Source organism: Amblyomma mixtum, chromosome 1, assembly GCF_055824585.1.
Source record: "Amblyomma mixtum isolate Tamu chromosome 1, ASM5582458v1, whole genome shotgun sequence".
NCBI lineage: Eukaryota > Metazoa > Arthropoda > Arachnida > Ixodida > Ixodidae > Amblyomma > Amblyomma mixtum.
Genome location: NC_143012.1, coordinates 64364955 through 64384324, shown reverse-complemented (window position 1 = coordinate 64384324; position 19370 = coordinate 64364955). Strand labels below are relative to the sequence as shown.

The following is a 19370-nucleotide window of genomic DNA, read 5'->3' as shown; positions in this document are numbered from 1 at the left end:
GTGAAGCTCTCAATCAGAGGTTTGTAACCCCCCTACACGGGACCCCCCTAAGTGACATCCGTATCTGTCTAAGATTTTTCGTCACCGCTGCAGCGCAAGGAATTCTGGGGCCTCACACGGATGAAAGCGAAGGCGCGCGGCAATTGGCTGTGGTTTAGCTCTGGTTAAACCTGGAGGATTGCGAAAGCAACACCTGCGCGTAGCCGTATATTGTTGCGTGCGCTACATTGCCCACAGTCTCGCCGTTCTCGACCATACTGCGCATGCGCGAAGAGCAAGTGACTTCACTACGCACAGCTGGCGTGCCTCGCCGCGCGCGCTCGCTTTCCTTTCCGTAAAATGATTGGAGTGTAAAACGTTGCAACGCCAATGAGCACAATGAACGCCGATGGCCTATGGCTTCAGCGCCGCGTTCCTGGCACAACCTTGTCAATGCCTGCAGCCCACATCTTTCTCTCTCATCACCCCACGTACCTATAAGCACTATTCTGGCGTCCACTGACCCGGGGAGCCATTATGCGCACTTCCTTTCCTTAAAATGGTCGGTGTAAAACGTGGTCAACGCCAACGCCAATGAACACAACGAACGCCGACGGCCTATGGCTTCAGCGCCGCGTTTCTGGCACAACGTTGTCAATGCCAACGCATGCAGTGCACACCTGTCCCTACCGCCACTTAGCTTAAAGCATTGTTGAGGTGTCCACTGTTCCAAGAGGGCAGTTATGCGCCTTCCCTCTGGTTCAGGTGTCCACCGAGATGTGGTGGTGGTGGTGAAACAGATTTATCGTGCAATAAATTTTTACAGAGAGGTGATTGGGGTAGGCCCTATTGGCCCTCTCCCCTAACAATACTAGGTGGAGCCCCTATTCCGGGGCCCCATTGGCAAGCAACGCCGCCCGCGTCCGGTGAACCAAAGCCTTTTGGGTCTTTAGGTCCTGACAGCCGAGCAGGGCCGCCTCCAAGTCCTCTCTGGTGGGGTTGGGGGGGATAGATGGGTTTGATTGATACGCCCAAACCATGTGGAAGGTGTCAGCCACCTCCCCACAGAACTGGCACGTGCCATCAAAGGATGTGTTAAATGTTTAAGTACCGCCGGGCGCAGTACAGTGTTAGTGAGAATTTTGATGAGGAGGCGCTCGTCAGCGCGATCTAGTCCCTTAAAAGGGGCCGGGTAGCGCCGGTGCTCCTCCTTGTAGTAATCGGTGATGTGTTTGAATGTAAGGGCCAGATTGTCTGATTGGGATTAGGCTTCCAAGGACAGGGAGATAGCCCGGGGAGAGAGTGCGCGGGCGGTCTGATCGTTTCCTTGGAGTCCCTGGTGACCGGGGGCCCAAATCAGGTTATGTGGAGTTGGAGCTTTGCATCGGCAGCTATATTCTAGTATGCGCCAGGCAAGTGGGGGAGCCCAGCCCAACTCATAGTTCCTACAGGCCCCTCGCGAGTCGGTGATGATGTGTTTCGACTGAGGATTAGTGATAGCCAGAGCAATGGCAATCTCCTCCGCGTGTGTTGCGCTGTAGGCTTTGAAAGTGAGCCCGTTAACTGTGTTTGTGTTGTGCACGACTGCGGCCGTGTACCACCCCCCGTGGTGTGGGCCGGCAACGTCCACGTAATACACATGTTGATGGTTACCAGTATCGCGCCAACGCTTCCGCGCGCGCCTGGCGACGACCGCTATGGTCTTCTCTGGACATGTTGCGGGGAAGGGGTCGGACCCGGAGGGCGCGTCTCCAGGGTTCTGGCACTCTCTCCCTTTCCTCAATATGGTAGTCATGTTTGATGTGTAGCCGGTCCAAGAGGCGGCGACCGGATGTGGTGTGCGCAAGACGCGTGTATTGGATGACTAAGTGGGCTTCTCGAAGCTCCCGGAATGTGTTTACCACGCCCAAGGCCAGAAGTCGCTCGTTGGACGTGGCGACCGGGAGGTCGAGGGCCCGCTTGATGACTTTCCGGTGGATGACCTCCAGTTGGTCATCATCATGTTTGCGCAGGTGCAAGTAGGGGGTTGAGTAGAGGATTCTACTCGTTACGAAAGCATGGGCAAGCCGCAGTGCATCCTTGCTACTCGCCCTCACCTCACGCTACGTATATCCTAGCATAGCAGAGCTAAGCCACTACCAATTTCATATACACCACAAACAACGCAGATGGCGATGCGCAGTCGCTACTGCGCATCTGAGAGGGAGACTGTAGAAGAGCTGCAGATTGGGCTATAGTTGGTATAGATTCATAATGGTGGTTCAACAGTGCAAACACACACAGATCAAGAAAGTGGTGTGTTGTCTCTTTCTTGGTCTGTGTGTCTGCACTGTTGAACCACCATTAAGAGGGAGACTGTCGGCGATGCGATGGAGAGCGCGCTGCGGCGGCTCCGGCGCGCCAGCTGTGCGCCGCGTGACGTCACCCGCTCCTCGGTCTGTGTGTCTGCACTGTTGAACCACCATTAAGAGGGAGACTGTCGGCGATGCGATGGAGAGCGCGCTGCGGCGGCTCCGGCGCGCCAGCTGTGCGCCGCGTGACGTCACCCGCTCCTCGCGCATGAGCAGTTTGGCCTTTCCAGAGCTCCGTCAAATGGCTCGGCTACTGGCGTAGTGATGCTTTCGCAACAAAAAGCGGTAGCCACGCCTACCAGCGCACGTCACATAGCGGCGCGATTGTCCCTGCTCTTTTCGCAGTGCCCAGGTAGGAGCGGTAAGCGGGCAGAGAGCACGTAACATAATCGTAACTGCGTGACGTTCGCTCGTAGGCGTGTCTTGCGCTCTTTCTGCCCGTGTGCGGCCCCAGAATTCCTTGCACTGAATGGGGAGGGGGGGAGGAAAAACGTATAAAACAGATAGGGATGTCACTCATGGGGTCCGGGGCTACCTCTGAATGCTTGATGAGCCTAATTAAATTAGTTCCTAATTAAAATAGAAAGACAAACTATCCTCAGTAAAAGTTTTTCCTTCTCCACTGTTGTGGCAGTCCAAGACGCAGGCCGCTTCTGTTATTGCGAAAATTCCACTTGCCTGTCGAATGAGCGCACCAAACTAGCGGTGCGGTGTCCCCTGCCGGACTGAAGACCGCGAGTCGCGGACGCCGCCAAACCGACAGCTCGTATCACAAGTCGGCTACGGCTCGCAGCTAGGGGAGAACCGAGGCGCTGTCGTCGCGCGACCAAACTAGAGCTTGGCGTCCCAATGCAAGGATATTAAGGCGAAAGCCTTTAATGCCTCATACTGTCGTTAGCAGACGCGTCAGCAGCCGTGTCGACAGACGCGTCGGCAGATTCGTCCGCCTTTCGGCGTCACTGCTTAAAACGCTCAAGGTTCCAGCATGAATAAAGGCGCATCTATAGTGAATGCATGGGCTTCATAAATAAAATAAAAGGAGTAAAGTCAAGAAAAGGAAAATAAAAAATAAAAACACGAAAATAAACAAGAATGGAAACAAAATAAAAATAAGATTTGGAAATAAAAATAATCAATAAAATTAAAATAGAAGCAAAATAAATAAATAACTAAGAAAATATGAAAAATAAAAAGTAAATAAAAACAAACAGTGGCCAGGAAACGCTTTCGCCTTGCAGCACTTTAGAGAGCCAAAGTTCCCCCCGAATTTTTCTATTGGGCATTAAAAAAAATAAAGATAAATGCTGTTGATGCTGCAGAGTATGCGTGAGCACTAGAGAGCAGACGCTGTCGCGTTCAGACCATCCAGCTGCCCAGCTTCAACATGGTGCGGCGGTCCCTGCAGGCATCTCAGACTATCGGCAGTCCTCGCTGCCCCGCTGTCCAGCAGAGCTGCAGTAATGGCCTCCCGTCGCTCGCCCGGCTTCCTCTCTGGCCAGAGGCCATCTTGCTCACCCTATGCGCGCTGCCCCCAGCCGTTCGCGCGCGGCAGCTCTTGCTCTCATCACTGGGATGTCATGTACTTCGTAGTTACGGATTCACGGCAGCTTTCCCGCGCGCCTCGGCGTGGTTACAGCGGCGGCGCATCGTAAGTTCTTTGCGCAGCTTGCACGGCCCTACTCCATGATGCCGCTGTTCAGGCGGCGGAGTTCGTGGCAATAACATGCACGCTGCGTTCCTCAGCGCGTCCGGCGACTGAAGCCTGCTGTTGGTGGCAGCGTGGCCGTCCACTGCTTTCGGGAGGGAGGGACCTTCGGAGATCCACCACGCTCTTGCTGCGAGTGCCCATTGATTAGCCTGGCTCTACGTAGTACATACATCGCCGTCGCTCAGCACCATGTCGCATGCGTTGTGTCCGCGTTGCTATATAGTGACCCGCCACTACCACACTATATTACTTGTGCTGCTTGTACCTTTATCTCACTTCCTACACCGGACTCTGCCGCGCGTGCGGTCTGTTTGGTTTATTGTGGTTTAGCATCCCAAAGCAACTCAGGCTATGAGAGACGCCGTAGTGGATGGCTCCGGAAATTTCGACCACCTGAGGTTCTTTAACGTGCACTGACATCGCACAGCACACGGGCCTCTGGAATTTCGCCTCCATCGAAATTAGGCCACCGCGGCCGGGATCGAACCCGCGTCTTTCGGGCCAGCAGCCGAGCGCCGTAACCACTGAGCCACCGTCTAAGCAGTCTTTCCCCGCACTTAGTCAAAAGAAAATACAGGATCGTTACGAGGGTGTAGTTTGAGCGCTCGCTGTGCTGTGCGAAGGCGCAGGTCAGAAGGCTGTGTGGAATTCATGGTTGCATCTGCCGCAGCTTTCTACTTCACGCCTGGGTTTCCATTGGCAACGTCGTCAAGGTATGTTGGTTCAGGCACACTTTTTAGTGCGCTAGCAGTGGCTATTATAGCATTTGGGCACTGTGTGTTTGTATATGTTTGTCTGAAGCCAGTTTTGTGGCAGGCTGCTCGCCTGCACACCAGGTGGCAGGCAACCTTGTGCCACTGCTCACCTGCCCACCGTTTGGCTTACTTGCCAAGCTGTAGCTGGTATTAACCAGGTGAGAACCAAGGTCGTTAATTAGGCGGCACCGCCCCTAAATGCACCGAGCTAAGGTTAGGAGAACGTGATTCAAATGGTGCTTGTAGAGTAGCTGAACGGAAGAAGTTGGATTGTTGTTGCTGGCCTCCGGAGGAATGACGCGTAACCACAGTGGGGAATGGCCAAGGTGCCCTGCACATTGCGAACTTTTAAGACTGACGTAGGTGAAATTTTGTTGTAATGGAAAAAATTTAGACAATTATAATAAAGGAATCCCCATGTGAGAGAATAAGTGGAATAGGAGGTGGAAGCCCTAATTCAGTGAGCGAAATCTCCAACAAACTCTTCGCAGAGAAGCGAACCGCCAACAGGAAAGGAGAAAGTGATTCGGTTTGGTTTGGTTTATGGGGTTTAACGTCCCAAAGCGACTGAGGCTATGAGAGACGCCGTAGTGGAGGGCTCCGGAAATTTCGACTACCTGGGGTTCTTTAACGTGCACTGACATCGATTTCGCCACGATTCACAAAGGTTCGATCGAGAATCCCCATTGGCACAAATAAAGATCCAGTCGTGGTATTCTGCACCGCAAGAGGGTTGTGGACATCTCGCATTGCCTTGGACTGCATAAGCGGATACTCCATGGGAATGCCAGATGCTGAAAATCCGCTGTAGCAAGGAGCTCATGATTCAAGGAGCCCATTTAACTCATTTGCAATCAAATGACAGCTGATATGGATCATGAGAGGGAAATGACTAAAAGAATAAGAATGGGGTGGAGCGCATATGGCAGGTTCTCTCAGATCATGAATGGCAGTTTACCAATATTCTTCATGAGAAAAATATACAACAGCTGTATCTTATCGGTACTTACCTATGGGGCAGACACATGGAGGCTAACAAAGAGGGTTCAGCTTAAGTTAAGGACAACGCAGCGAGCTATGGAAAGAAAAATGATCAGTGTAACGTTAAGAGATCGGAAGCGGGTGCAGTGAGTGAGAAAACAAACGCAGGTTAATGACGTCCTAGTTGAAATCAAGAGGAAGAAGTGGGCTTGGGCAGGGCATGTAATGCGAAGACAAGATAACTGCTGGTCCTTAAGGGTAACGGAGTGGATTCCAAGAGAAGGCAAGCGTAGCAGGGGGCGGCAGAAAGTTAGGTGGACGAATGAGATCAAGAAATTTGCGGGAATACGGTGGCCGCAACTGGCGAAGGACAGGGTTAATTGGAGAGGTAATGGAGAGGCCTTTGCCCTGCACTGGGCGTAGTCAAGCTGATCATGATGATGCTTTGCATTTCTTGGGAGGGTTTAGTCAAAGTGAAGTGCAGCATCAGTCTGGAGATTGTGAACCTGTTTTACAGAACTGATTGTGACAGATTTTCGACAGCAGTGAGGCTTTCTAGTGTGTGCATGCATACTAGTGTTTGTGTTCTTCGGCCAGAGAGCCCCACGACAACAACATAACACATTGAAACATTGCCCTTTTTATTTAAAATGCTCTCACACACTATAATACACCACATGCACATCCAACACTCAGTGTGTGCTAAAACAAAGCACACACGATTCTTAGGCCAAGCACAGCAGCTAAAAACACAGCACTGAAAGATGTGACGAAGGAAAGAAGGATGAGGGTTTACAAAAGGGCATATGAGAAAAATGTATGAAGGAATGTCATGAGAATAAAATGAAAAGGAAGGAAAAAACAGACTTCCTTACGACTTGGTACAGGCTACCCTATAAGCATATAAAGCAACAATGTCTGTGCTGCGAGGGAGAAGGAACCACGTGAAGTGCTTACAGTCTTCGTTCAAGCCGCTGCCGAGAAGCCAAATTTAATGCCACTGAACTAAATGTTATGATAACAGCCAAGCCTACTGACCATTTGAAACAACTTATAGATGAAAACATGAAGCAATATGTTATGCAAATAACAAATTTGCTAACTCGCACACTGAATCATTCATATGTTTGCTCTGACAACCGCAATACCAAGCATGCAATGAATGATGCAGTTTGGCCTAAAAAATGCCAGTCAAGGCATAGCAAAATCAGTGCCAAACTAAAGCTAGAATTTTTTTGCAGGGCATACTTTAGCCGACACAGACAAAAAAGAAAACTGCTTGGCTTGCAGTTTTGGCATTCTGTACGGCTTTCAGTAAGCTTTTGAATCTGATGAACCGACGACATAATCTGACGAAAGGTTTAACGCAAACGACCTTAGAGGTAGCCTTTTCAGACAAAAGCATCTAATATCACCAAGTTTACCGTTAACGGCATTACCTGAATGGCGTTACAAGCACAAACTATAAACTGTTCACAAGGCTGGGAGTTGAAGTGGACTGTTGAGGCATCATAATAAAGATGCAAGGCAAGCTGGTGCATAGCTGGAACAAGATAAAGTGCTAGAAGACTGCACGCAGTCACGAAAACAATGCAGGTAGTGCATGTCCTGTTGTTTTCTTGATTGCATACCCTAATCTTAATCTTGATCCAGCAACGTTGAGGCACTTCGGCATTTCTGTACTATGCTAAGCTAAGCAGGGTGAGAGACAAATGGCTAGTGCTGAAAAAGCAAGCACTCTGCTATTGCTCTCCGAAGTGGTGACTGTAGTGACTACCTCACAAATGAAACACAGCAGACAGCAGTGTAAAAGCAGTCAGAATCACATAACAATGACTCGGTGACCCCTCAGGCTTGGCCTTGCTAGTACACACAATAACACTGCAGGAATGTGTACTGAATTCGTTTGAGTCCGCCAGGTTAGTGGCAACACCTCTTTTAAGCTGTTCACAGGCAGCGCAAAGCTTTATTTGAACCTTAATGACACCCATTCCTGCTGTACAGTTTGAAGAACAGGGCCAACTGAAACACGTGACTGGGATGCCGGTCTGTTTGTGATTATAGTCAAGACATTTTAGGAGCACCTTGTGTGCTCTCTTGTCACCCCAGGTGTAGCAAGTGCCCATGTGAGTGTTTTCTGCGTTTAGATAAAAAAAAGCAGCAAAAAAACTACCCTTCGAGTTTGTCATTCCAGAGGGGTCTCTGCGCTAAAGCAGAGCAAAACTTGCAGCTGAGTTTCAGTTAAGCGTCCAACCCTTCCACTTTGTTCTCCAGTGTAATGAACAAATCTTTAGTGTTTAGAATCGAACACTGATGCGACAACGCGAAAACCATTAACAGAGTCCACCCAGCTTAAATGCTATGGCAAGAGAGATGGCATTTCACGGAAAAAGAAAAAAAAAAAAGGAGCAGGTTAATGTAAGGCACGAAAAGTGAGCATGCACACGAGTAGTAGTGACGGTCGCAAGAACAGATAACACACCACACCTATGATCATTCAAACTTAAATTCTACTTTCATTTCCAAACAACATTTGTTACTTGAAACTTTGCAGGGAATAGATCTCCCCAAAGAAACGGTCTTACACTTCGTGAACATGAAACACATAACTACGTCGAACGAGGAACCAAGCAAGCTGTCTTTTTTAATGTGTACGAAAACAAATACACGCTTCTGTGAATGTTGAGGTCCTGGAGAACATGAGCTAGTTGAGAAATGTACATGTGCAAAACAGTGAAATACGCCCATGAATAGCAAGCAGTAGAATAGGAGTTGAAAAGTCTTTTCATGTGTCTTTCATTCACATCAGCTCAGAACACAAAATCATTGCAAATGTGGTGCTAGACTCCGACCAAACATGATAATGCAGGTAATGTATGAACAGTAGTTAACTACAGGGTCGATGGAACGAAATGCGAACAGAGCGGAGCCTAGGTGCGGCGCTGTTTTCGTTTTCTTTTCATCACACTTCTACTTAGATGTTAGCAAAAAGGCACTACAGTCGTCCGTGACACATTTCAGGACGACTAACGTCTTCTTGTTACCACCCAGGTAAAAGCGCGACGAAAAGAAATCCGAGCAGTGGAAAGCTTAGGCGCTGCGTTGTTCACATTTCTTTCCATTACAACACTACCACTGTGAGCCCCTCCGTTCTGTGAGAAATTCAAGGACACCGCAAACATCCCCTGTGGGACAATTTGTCAAAATTTGGCAACAACAACAACAACAACAAAACTACATCTTGAATTTTCCAGCAGGTATTTTTATCTCGGTCAGCTTCTCCCCCAAGATATCAAGCTAGAGATCTCTACTGTCACGGCAGTGGTTTGTATATGGCACAAAAATGACACCAGAGTTTCTTGAAAATCTCTGTGACGGCAAAAAATTCCGAGCACGTGACTACGGGAAAAAAATATGTGAGCAATAATCCCCAGGAGAGGTGTAGAGTACCATTACTGAGATCAGTGGTCATTTGAGCACTTGTGCTGTGTCCCACACTGGGACGAAAGAATAAATCGGTGCAGTCTCTGACAGCTGGAAAAATACAGGACACTCCGTTCAAGGATATACGATGTATGTTATGTTAAATCCTCCAGATAAGCTGAACAGGTTAGAGCAGAGTCCATTGCTTGGCTCTCTTCACTCACAAATGAAAGTAAAAAGATTGGTACAAACCAGGAAATTTGGACACATTGCTGGTTCAGTTGTGCCAACGGAACCAGTTTTGACTGGAAAATACAGGACACTCCGTTCAAGGATACGATGTATGTTATGTTAAATCCTTCAGATAAGCTGAACAGTTTAGAGCAGAGTCCATTGCTAGGCTCTCCTCTCACTCGCAAATGAAAATAAAAAGATTGGTACAAACCAGGAAATTTGGACACATTGCTGGTTCAGTTGTGCCAACAGCACAACTGAACCAGTTTTGACATGCAGATGTACTGGCAACTTAGTGAAGCAATGACGGCCTAGCAAACAACATGCACTGAGGCAAATTAGGTTCTTCAACCAAACAAGCAGGAACGTGAAGTTTGCTAGAAGTTGGCAAACACTGGACAGATGCCTCCACCCCATGTGACAAAAGAAGGCATAGTCAGAGAGCTTAAAACCCACAAAAGTTAACCACACGTGGTCTCCATGGGATTCATAAAAATAATTTTGTCCTGGAGTACTTGATGCACTTTCTGTTAGCTTAGTAATTCTAATTTAATAACAGCCTCTTTGTGCTTTCACGCATTCAATTATGCTGAGCACTCTAATGAACTCTGGTAAGCACTGACGAGCTGAACAGATTGACATCATTGCATTTGTCAACGGGAAGTGTACCGTATGCTTTGTGCATACAGTACATCTCCTGCTGAGACAAAATTCAGCGATGCCGCAGTGTGATGAGAATGAAATGCCACTTTGGTGCCAAGTTAGACGCTTGCTGGTTGGTTGAGTGATTCCACTTTAATGAACAGCCCCAGAGTGTTCCAAAATTCTTTACTAATCCCAAAAGTTCTGCATAAGCAGGTGCCGGGGAAGTGAAAAGACTGCTGTCCTAGTCTGTACCGTACAAAAACGACTCTTGTCCTAGTCTGTACCGTACAAAAACGACTCTTGTCCTAGTCTGTACCGTACAAAAATGACTTGCCCTAGTCTGTACCGTACAAAAACGACTCTTGTCCTAGTCTGTACCATACAAAAACGTCACAAAAGAAAGGGTAGGTCTGTAACGGACGAGAAGATGCACAGTATTTTAAGAGCACGTGTTGCTGAACACCACTTTCTACAGCGACACCACGCAGACAAAGCAGAGAGTCTGAAGTCTTTGAGCATGCAGTTGAGACCGCACCAACACGAGAAAGACGCAGCAACCTGAGAGAGAGACATGGCGGCAGCACTGGCATACAAACTTTTAGTCGGTGCCGCCACAAAGCTAGGAGTGGGTGTCGTCAGTCGCGAACCTTGATACCCCAGATGCTGGTCCGCCGGATGCCGGTTGTCGGGCGAGCTACGGTCGAGAAGAGCTGCTTGTTGATGTCCAGATGCGGTAGCCTCTTGCGGACTGCCTGGAGTGCGCTGTCACCCAGCACGCCGAAGAGCTCGAGCTGCTGGAGCGACTCCATCTTGGACAGTGCGCTGCAAGACAAGGAATGGGGTCACATACAGTGCAACCCTGGAGCACAATTGGGGTAACTATACGCTCGAACAAAACTCTAGAACGAAGCGGCATGCACTCCTCAAAGGAGGCCCTCTACCCATTGGTATTGATCCGTTTTCGTGATGCTACAGTCCGCTGCCTTGCACCAGCTATCGGGGTATTACACGTGGCTCTCGTGTGCAAGCTGGTTGGGTGTAACATCATGACGATACGTTGATTCCAGTGGTTGGAGGGCATCCTTTAAAGGTGCAGTGAAGAGAAATCTGAACTCGTCTTTTTGCCGCGGGAACTCAATCTACACGTACCAAGCATTCTTAGAAACTTCGACTTACTGCCCTGCGTGGCCGATTTCCCTAATTAAATCGGATTAACGTCCGGCTTTTTTGTTTGAATTATCCCCGTAAGGTGGGCGGAGTCGACCAACGCGTGGAGTGCCTTTCACCCAGTCCCGTGGCGGCTTGCCGCTCTGCCATCGGCGGAGTAATACGTAGCAATCCGTAGAAGCAAATAGTCCGCGCGTATTTTTATTTCTCCGGGCTTATTTTGCAGCTATATTATCTGCGAATGACACTATTTATTCACGGAAACCTCAAACACAAAACAAAGCCCCCACAGAGCTGGCTGAAAGACACTCCACGCGTTGGTGAACTCCGCCCACCGTACCAGGAGAATTAAAAAAAAAAAAAAAAAGGCAGAGGCAGATGCAACTCTGTGCTGATAAGCATTCCCGCAGGTCCCAAAAAGGGCAAGTGATTCTCATGCGAGTGCCCTTCTGAAGCCCTGCATTCCAAGGAATCATTTTATAAACTGCCTCCAATTAAAGATTGGCCCTCATAGCATGCAAGATATCTTTCTACAAAAGGAATAAAAATACAGCTGACTGTCCCTAACTTGAACTTGAGGAGAATTGAAAATTGGTGCGAGTTATGCGGACTACCAAATTAATGGGAGCCTTTCTAGTACACTTGGTGCTGACAGGACCAAAGTGAGTTTCAGTGAACTAGCTGTTTAAATTAAGCGAGCATAAAATCAATTGTAGTGAAGTGCACAGTGTGTTTAAAAAATTTTATAACATAATATCTTGCAGCGCTATGTAATCTTTCAATATATCACATTTTCACAAATTTGAAACCATGCTGACTTATTTTCTTCTGTACACACAAAAAAACTTTGGAAATATGGGTTTCTAAAGACAAGAGCAGTGATTCAGCATTATTCATCCCTTGTGTGCTAACGGGAGAAATGTTTCAATTCAATGGGATAAATTTTTTTGAATTTTCAGATTATTGTAAGAAGTGTGCCATGAATTTACAGCGAAAATTCCCCACCTGCTCCAATCATTAACCCACTAGCGGACTCTGACGAGCCTGGCTCTTGACAAGTACATCTTGTCCGGTACTGCATTGCTCGGCACTGTGTCCAGTTTAAGGGGAGATGAGGGTCTTAAAAACTCGTTTTTTATTTGTCGACATAACTTGTTGAAACTTGGCACGCAGGTGTATCATGGAATGGTGATTTCAAATATGCATTTAGATTTTCAAACATCTCACCTGGAAGAAAATTTATCGAAAAATAACATTCAAATTAGGCCACTTCTTATGGGCCTTTATAGTAATTTATCAGTTAAAAAGCTTTTTTTAAGAATATGCAAGCATTTCCAAAGGTCGATAGCACGTCCTAAAGCTTTCTTTTTTACTTCAAACATGACACATTAGCAATTAGCCCAAGTGTGGGCTAATTACTGCCACATCATCTTTTCTTTCCAACTTTGTTATTTATTTATGATCAACAAAATGACTTTATAGACATTTTGTTAGCTTTACGATGTGCTTTTGGCCTTTGCAAATGTCTGCTTATTCTTAAAAAATCTTTCTTTAACTGATAAATTGCTATGAAGGCCTCTAAGAAATGACCGAAACAGGATATTTCATTTTGCCATATATTTCCTTCCAGCTGAGATATTTGAAATCTAAATGCATATTCAAAATCAGCATTCAGTGATATACCTAGGTGCTAAGTGTCAGAAAGATATGTTAACAAATAAAAAGTTTTTAAGACCCTCATCCCCCCTTAGGCAAGTATGGCTCATCCAAAATTTTTTTTTGTGTGTAGACAGATGGGAGCATGACTGACATTTGGTAACGTTTTCAGAAAAAATTGTGTCCTTTACGGTGCTGCCTAATTAAGCAATTTTTGCTGGGTCTTCATATCGAGATAGTGACTCAAACTACTTTTGAGGCCTCACTTATAATTCCTCTAATAGGTAGTCATTATGTAAGGAAATCAGCACATTTTAGGCACTTTTAAGCATTCATGCTTGCAAAGCAAACACACACACACACTACCATAAAAATGCGGTGTCTACATTAAAATTAAATATGCGTGTTTTGCATGCCTCGCTTTATGCATTTCTACACAGTTTTTCAGGTCTCAATACATTTTATTACATACACATCGCAGGACATCGTCCCTTGTACACAAGGATTTCAGTAGTGTCTAGGATTGGTGTGCATGGACTAAGACAATCACTAGTGTTTTAACATGTCTAAATAAGCACGCATTACTGCATCTTAATTACATGGCTCTTAAAGCAATTTTTTTAAAATTTTTGACCAAATGTGATGAAATTTGTCATTGTTATTCAGCTTCTTGAACTGATCTCAGATGTCTTTTTTTAAATAGGCCAGTTAGTTACAAAGATAAATGAAATTAATGGTTCATAATCTGCAGAAACAATGAAAAAATAACCGCACTACAGAAATTGATACTGACGTATGGCTAAGTATTGAAAGCATGAGGAATACAACGTTAGGAGTACTTTTTTGGTGTAACAAATATAAGCGATGCAATTCAAAGTTTACTGTTCGAAATGTGGGTGCGCTATTGTCTGATCTAGAGCAGAACTGCAAAATTTTAAAGCATAAATGCCAAAATGTGTTCCTAACATTGAGTACTTTGCACTCTTAGCTACATAGAACGTTAAGTTGGGTGAGTTTGTATAGGTTCATGGTTGAAGAGTCGTCGCCTTTACTCTTGTCTCTGAAATGAAAGTTATGGTTCTGCCTGCCTTGAAGGCAGAGATATTGCTGCCGCAAATTAGCAAGAAGTAAAGTATGAGTGTTTCGAGAAAACGTTTTTGCTTGGAATTGAGCTCACAGTGACGGTATAAATAGATCCTGCAGCCAAAATACTGATCCACGAAATGGGAAACCTGGTGAATTGGAAGGAATGCTAGCTGTAGATTTTGAAAATTTAATTTTCGAAAAATTGGATGTTTTTCGCCATGTTATCGTCTCAGAGAGCCATGTTCCCCCAGAAAGACTTCATACATGCTGTTCTCATGCCCTCCCACCCTGTTTATTTATCTGAAAGAGTTTAAATTTTACATAGTGGCAATGCCAGTGAAGTGCAATTTGGAGCAGTTAGCTATAAGCTCCCACAATAAAAGTAACGAATATCGCGCAATGATTTTAGTTAACAAATCTCTAAGGCTGGCAAAATATCCAAGATCGATAGAGTTAGATAGCAGTTGAACTCTGCCGAACAGCTACATAAGCATGATTAAGCATGTTTTTTTTCTTTGGTAGATCTTTCATTATTTCTTTATTCCCCCCACCACTCCACAGCCGCTTATTCGTCTTCAATGACTCCCTTGATGGAGAAAAAGACTGATCGATGGTCAGGCCTATTCCAAAGACTAAGATCTTGATGCCGTTACCACAACCTGGATGGATGGATGGATAGGAGCGCCCCCTTTGAAACGGGGTGGTGGCAATTGCCACCATGCTCAGATTTTCTTTCTTTATTTATGTTCACCTGACGAATGGAACGTGGATGGTTGCACACGTAGAAGGATTCTTCAGAGCAAACATGACAGTTTGCATAAGCACACACGGCACACACACTGCCAAACGGGTTATCGGTAAACTGTTGGTGAAACTGACTTGTAGCGGCGGCGCTTTCATTCAAACGAATCGCATGAATCGTCTTTCTGCCTGCAACGATGTCCATCGGTGACTCGGAGTCGGTGGTAAAAGTAGCTGAGACAGATGTGTCGCCGGTGGCTTGCCTTTACCGCTTCTCTGAGTCTTTACACAGTCTCCTGGCAAGTCTACCTTCTCGTTCTTCTGGGGTTTCCGCCGCTCGTTTAGCCTTGCCAGCCTCATTTTTTCGCTGGCGAGTCCGCTCACGGCGAGCGAAGTCTGCTGGATGGTCAGAAGCAGCCCGCCGCAATGATCGAAGATGTAGTTCACTATACCTGCGCTCCTCAGTGCTCTCTCCTTCCACAGCATCCAACTAAGACAAGCGCACAGCTCTGGTTATGCACCTTTCCAACCTGGGCGCTGCCTTATTGTTCCCTGGATTGTTCCCCCCCCCCCCCCCCCCCTTCCTGCTTTCACTTACCAGCAATGTTGTCGAGTGCATTTTTACAAAGAGAGAGTTGCAACAGTTAAATGTTTATTGCACAGAATAATACATATACTAATGTGATGGGTGGTACTGCTTTCCTTTTGAGAGCAAGTCAAAGCGTGGCTCAGCAGCACTCAGAGCCAGTCTCGTATCAGCTGCCGGGTCAGGGCCGGTGAGGGTTCTCGCGGGACACAAGAAGACAGCCCGCGGAACCCAGTTTGAGAACCCCTGCTCTATACCCCATACCTGATGTCACAAGCATTCGCCAGTACGTTAAACTGGTGAGTCTGACAACCCTGACTGTCTAGTGCAGCCTTCCGAGCAACATCTTCTTGTTTGTTGCTAACCGGTGTCCATTGTTTCTGTAGCAATAAATGCCGCTTGTGTCAGCATATTGTATTCCTATCTTCTCAAGCGCACTGTTAAATACTCTGCGTCAGTAAGGCTCTTCCAAGACATCTTCACGGCACGACGGTGGGGGGCCACCCACTGCGTCCGAGGGAAGGGGCCTCGGCTCACTCCAAGGTCACTTGGGAAGCTCCCCCGCCGGAAAGCGGAGTGCGTGTGTGTGGCAGTGATTTGTGCTTCAGGGCCGACGGGCAGAGGGGACGATTGTTTTGTCGGTGACGGTGAAAGACAGACACTCAGCGACCCCGGAGAAGCGAGCCTCTCGTTTTTGACGTTCTCCGGCCAGTGTTCTTATTGTGGTGTAGTTGTAAAATAAATCCTCGTTCGTTGTTGTTAAAGTATTTCAGTCTCTCGTAAGTCATTGGAAAACAAACACGCACGGCCTGCCGTGGCTGTCTTGCGCACTGCGGTGCTAGCGATCACGGGGTGGGGCATAGACGCGTGGAGAATGTACATACATGTTCCTCCCTCCAATTTTGGAACCCCACAGCACTTAAAGACTTCTTCGCTCAGTGCTGCCTTTGTATGGGATAAACTGACATCAAAACTTTTTTTAAAAAATGTCTAAAAATCACAGCATTTATTTGAGGATCTCCTGAATGACTAGAGTCAGATTTATCCTTCAGGAGAAAGGCTCTATCACAATCTGTTGCACAGACAAAACCCTTGCAGCTTTTGTCGGGAGACGCTAAGTTGATGTGCATCTGCTTCATGCAGCAATGATGACGATGAAGAGGACAACTCGTGGATGTCATCCAATTGATGTGGTCAGTACATGATGTATGATGAGATCATAACTTCGGCCAAATGGCCACGCTGCAACCAGATGGACTGACTGCCTACACATTCGTACACCCAGGCTCAAGGCGGAATCTCACTGGGCGCCGCGGACTGGATGTCTTGACGAAGAACTTTCGAGGCCTCCTATGCGGAGGGAAAGACAGATCAGCGAGTGCATCTCTGAAGATTTCAATCTCCACTGCTAGTTGAAACCAAGTTGTTCAACATGCTGATGGGCGACTTCCGTCTCTGAAGAATGAAGAACGAGGCTCTCTAAAGAGCGGGGGCACGAGCAACGGTTTACAGAAGTTCAGAGTCGAACCAATCTAGGCCTTGCATTGGTTTCCTGGACCTCGTCAAGCTGCATTAGCAGCTTTTATTTTATTTATTTATTTTATTTATTTTACAATACTGCCAGTCTCAGTAAGAGACCATAGCAGGTGGGCGATCAGTACAATACAGATAAATTACAAGCAGATCAACAAAAATGAGAACTCTTACATAAGTGTTACATAACTACTAGTAGGCAGGTTAGCAAAGAATACCTTGAAGATTCAAAACTGAAACAAAAAGAAATCAAGTACAGCAGGAGTCGTTCATTCCAGAAAACATGCTAGTATTTGAAGTATTTTACACTAGGAACTAGAGGAAACCATCCAGAAATGTCTGGTGAATAAATTGAATTGAATTGAATGCAACATTTGTTTTAAGGGGGGGCACTGGTCTTGATAAAAAAAAATTTATTAATGAAGTCACAGTTACGAAATCTTCAGGGCTTATGTATTTTGTGTGCTGATTCTAGATATGTCATTTAATTTCATGTAAAACAATTCCTTGAGCACTTATGCACTTTTTATTTAGTATTTTGCGGAGAGTTTTGAAGAAAATTTGCTGCAGGAAACTCGCTGAAATGTATGCCATTGGGTTCTCTTGACACCAAGGAATGCAATAAGGGTAAAATTATCATCCTGGCTCTCATAGAACTTGAGTTATAGGGTACTGAAGCTGCCACTTCAGAAACAGGAATACACACTTTCCTTCTCATTTCTGAAGCAACAACTTGAAAACTCTATAACTCAAGTTCTATGATAGGCAGGAAGACAATTTCACCCTTATTGTATTCCTTGGTGTCAAGAGAACCCAATGGCACACATTTGAGCGAGTTTCCCGCAGCAAATTTTCTTCAAAACTCTCTGCAAAATACTAGCATAAAAAGTGCATAAGTGCTCAAGGAATTGTTTTACATGAAATTAAATGACATATTGAGAATCAGCACACAAAATTACATATTCCCTAAAGATTTCGTAACTGTGACTTCATTAATAAATTTTTTTTTTTCAAGACCAGTGTCCCCCTTAACCCTTAAAACCCGACACTTCAAATCATGCACCAATCGACGACTCACGAAAGCTGTGGGAACTTTCGTGCCTGCTACTCAGTCACAACGTGGCAATCGTTAAAGCGACACTCACAGGAATGTGGTGGGCACGATGTTGTAGCAGCGGCTCAGGCCCAGGTGCTGGAGGTCCGGGAGGCCTTTGATGATGGTGTGGATGGCCTCGCAACTGATCTCGGAGGCATCGCTAAGGTCCAGCTCGACAAGGTGTGGACACCGCTTCACGAGCACCGCCACGTCTGAAAGCACGGAAAAAAAAAAAAATTGCGTGCTTTGAATGCAACGGCATTCATTTTTTTTTTAAATTTAAATGTTTACTTCTTAATTTATTTAAAAAGTTTTTCTCTCCCTTTCTAATCACCAGTTACTCATTATCATACAGTCGTAAGGCAATGCACACATTAGGTTCCGCTTTGTTCGACAAGAAGCAACACGGTTTTGTGGCTGTGTGTTTCACGCTCGCCTCGCAATCTGAAAGTCCTGGGTTCAATTCCCCGTGCCTTAGCAAGAAATTTTATTTTTCTCGGATACCATGGTGAAGTCATGTCGGATTTTTTGTGAACACTTTTGCGGTCAATGATGACAACACCGGTTTTTGTTGCCAATGAGCCATATAATGGTTTGGTTTAAAGAGGTTTAACGTCCCAGAGCTACTCAGGCTATGAGGGTCACCATAGTGAAGGGGTCTGGAAAGTTTGACCACCTGAGGTTCTTTACCGTGCACTGACATCGCACAGTACATGGGCCTCTAGAATTTCGCCTCCACTGAAATTCGACTGCCGCGGCCGGGATCGAACCCGGGTACTCCGGCTCGGTAGACGAGCGCCTTAACCACTGAGCCACCGCGGCGGGGCGACAATCACTAAAGCCTGGTGTCGCAGCGAGAGGATCGGTAATAAAACTCACGGTCATTGCGGAGTTCTGTCTGGCAACCAGCGATGTTGAGCTCGCGGAGCTTGGGTGTCACTGCGTGCACGAAGGCGTCTATACACCCCTTGGTCATTCCAGCCCACGAGAGGTTCCAGGAGGTCAGACTGGCAAAAAGCAAAAAAAAAAAAGGGGGGTTTGAACAGTCAGTCACCACCTTGTCCAGCATCCCGGCAGCTGTGATCGTTAATGCAACTTCTACTAGAAAGGAAGAGAACAAAAACTGGCAGACGGTTACATTTCACGGTAATGAAATTTTTTTAGTGTAGCATACAGTATCTGAACCATGGGCGACCGCACGTGGAACACACCCTGCCTCGTGCGAACATATGGTAGTGCGCACTACTCTACCTTACCGATGATGTTCGCTCGGTGATTACAACGGTGCATGCTACTCTGGTGCCGCGGGGTTGATGCTGTACTATGTGCCTTCACGCTACTGTCATATTCTCCTCCTCCACTATCCTCCTTGTGCTTCGCGTTTGGCTAAGCCACTCGACCCGGGAATGGGCGCCTAAGAGCTGAAGTC

The 19370-nt window shown here is 46.5% G+C and overlaps 1 protein-coding gene across 2 annotated transcripts in view; it reads right to left on the bottom strand.

Moving 5' to 3' along the window:
- Window positions 1-6398: 6398 nt before the first annotated feature.
- Window positions 6399-19370, bottom strand: part of Skp2 (S-phase kinase-associated protein 2) — a 38351-nt gene continuing 25379 nt past the window's right edge. The window contains exons 9-11 of one of the 2 annotated variants that reach the window (XM_089551205.1): window positions 18821-18948; window positions 17991-18153; window positions 6399-10898 (exon numbers count right to left, since the gene is read on the bottom strand). In XM_089551205.1, the coding sequence (XP_089407331.1) occupies window positions 10712-10898; window positions 17991-18153; window positions 18821-18948 (478 nt within the window). In that variant the 3' untranslated portion in view covers window positions 6399-10711. Of the gene's footprint in view, window positions 10899-16372; window positions 16663-17990; window positions 18154-18820; window positions 18949-19370 lie in introns of those variants that run through there. The other variant, XM_089551213.1, reaches the window with a different exon arrangement.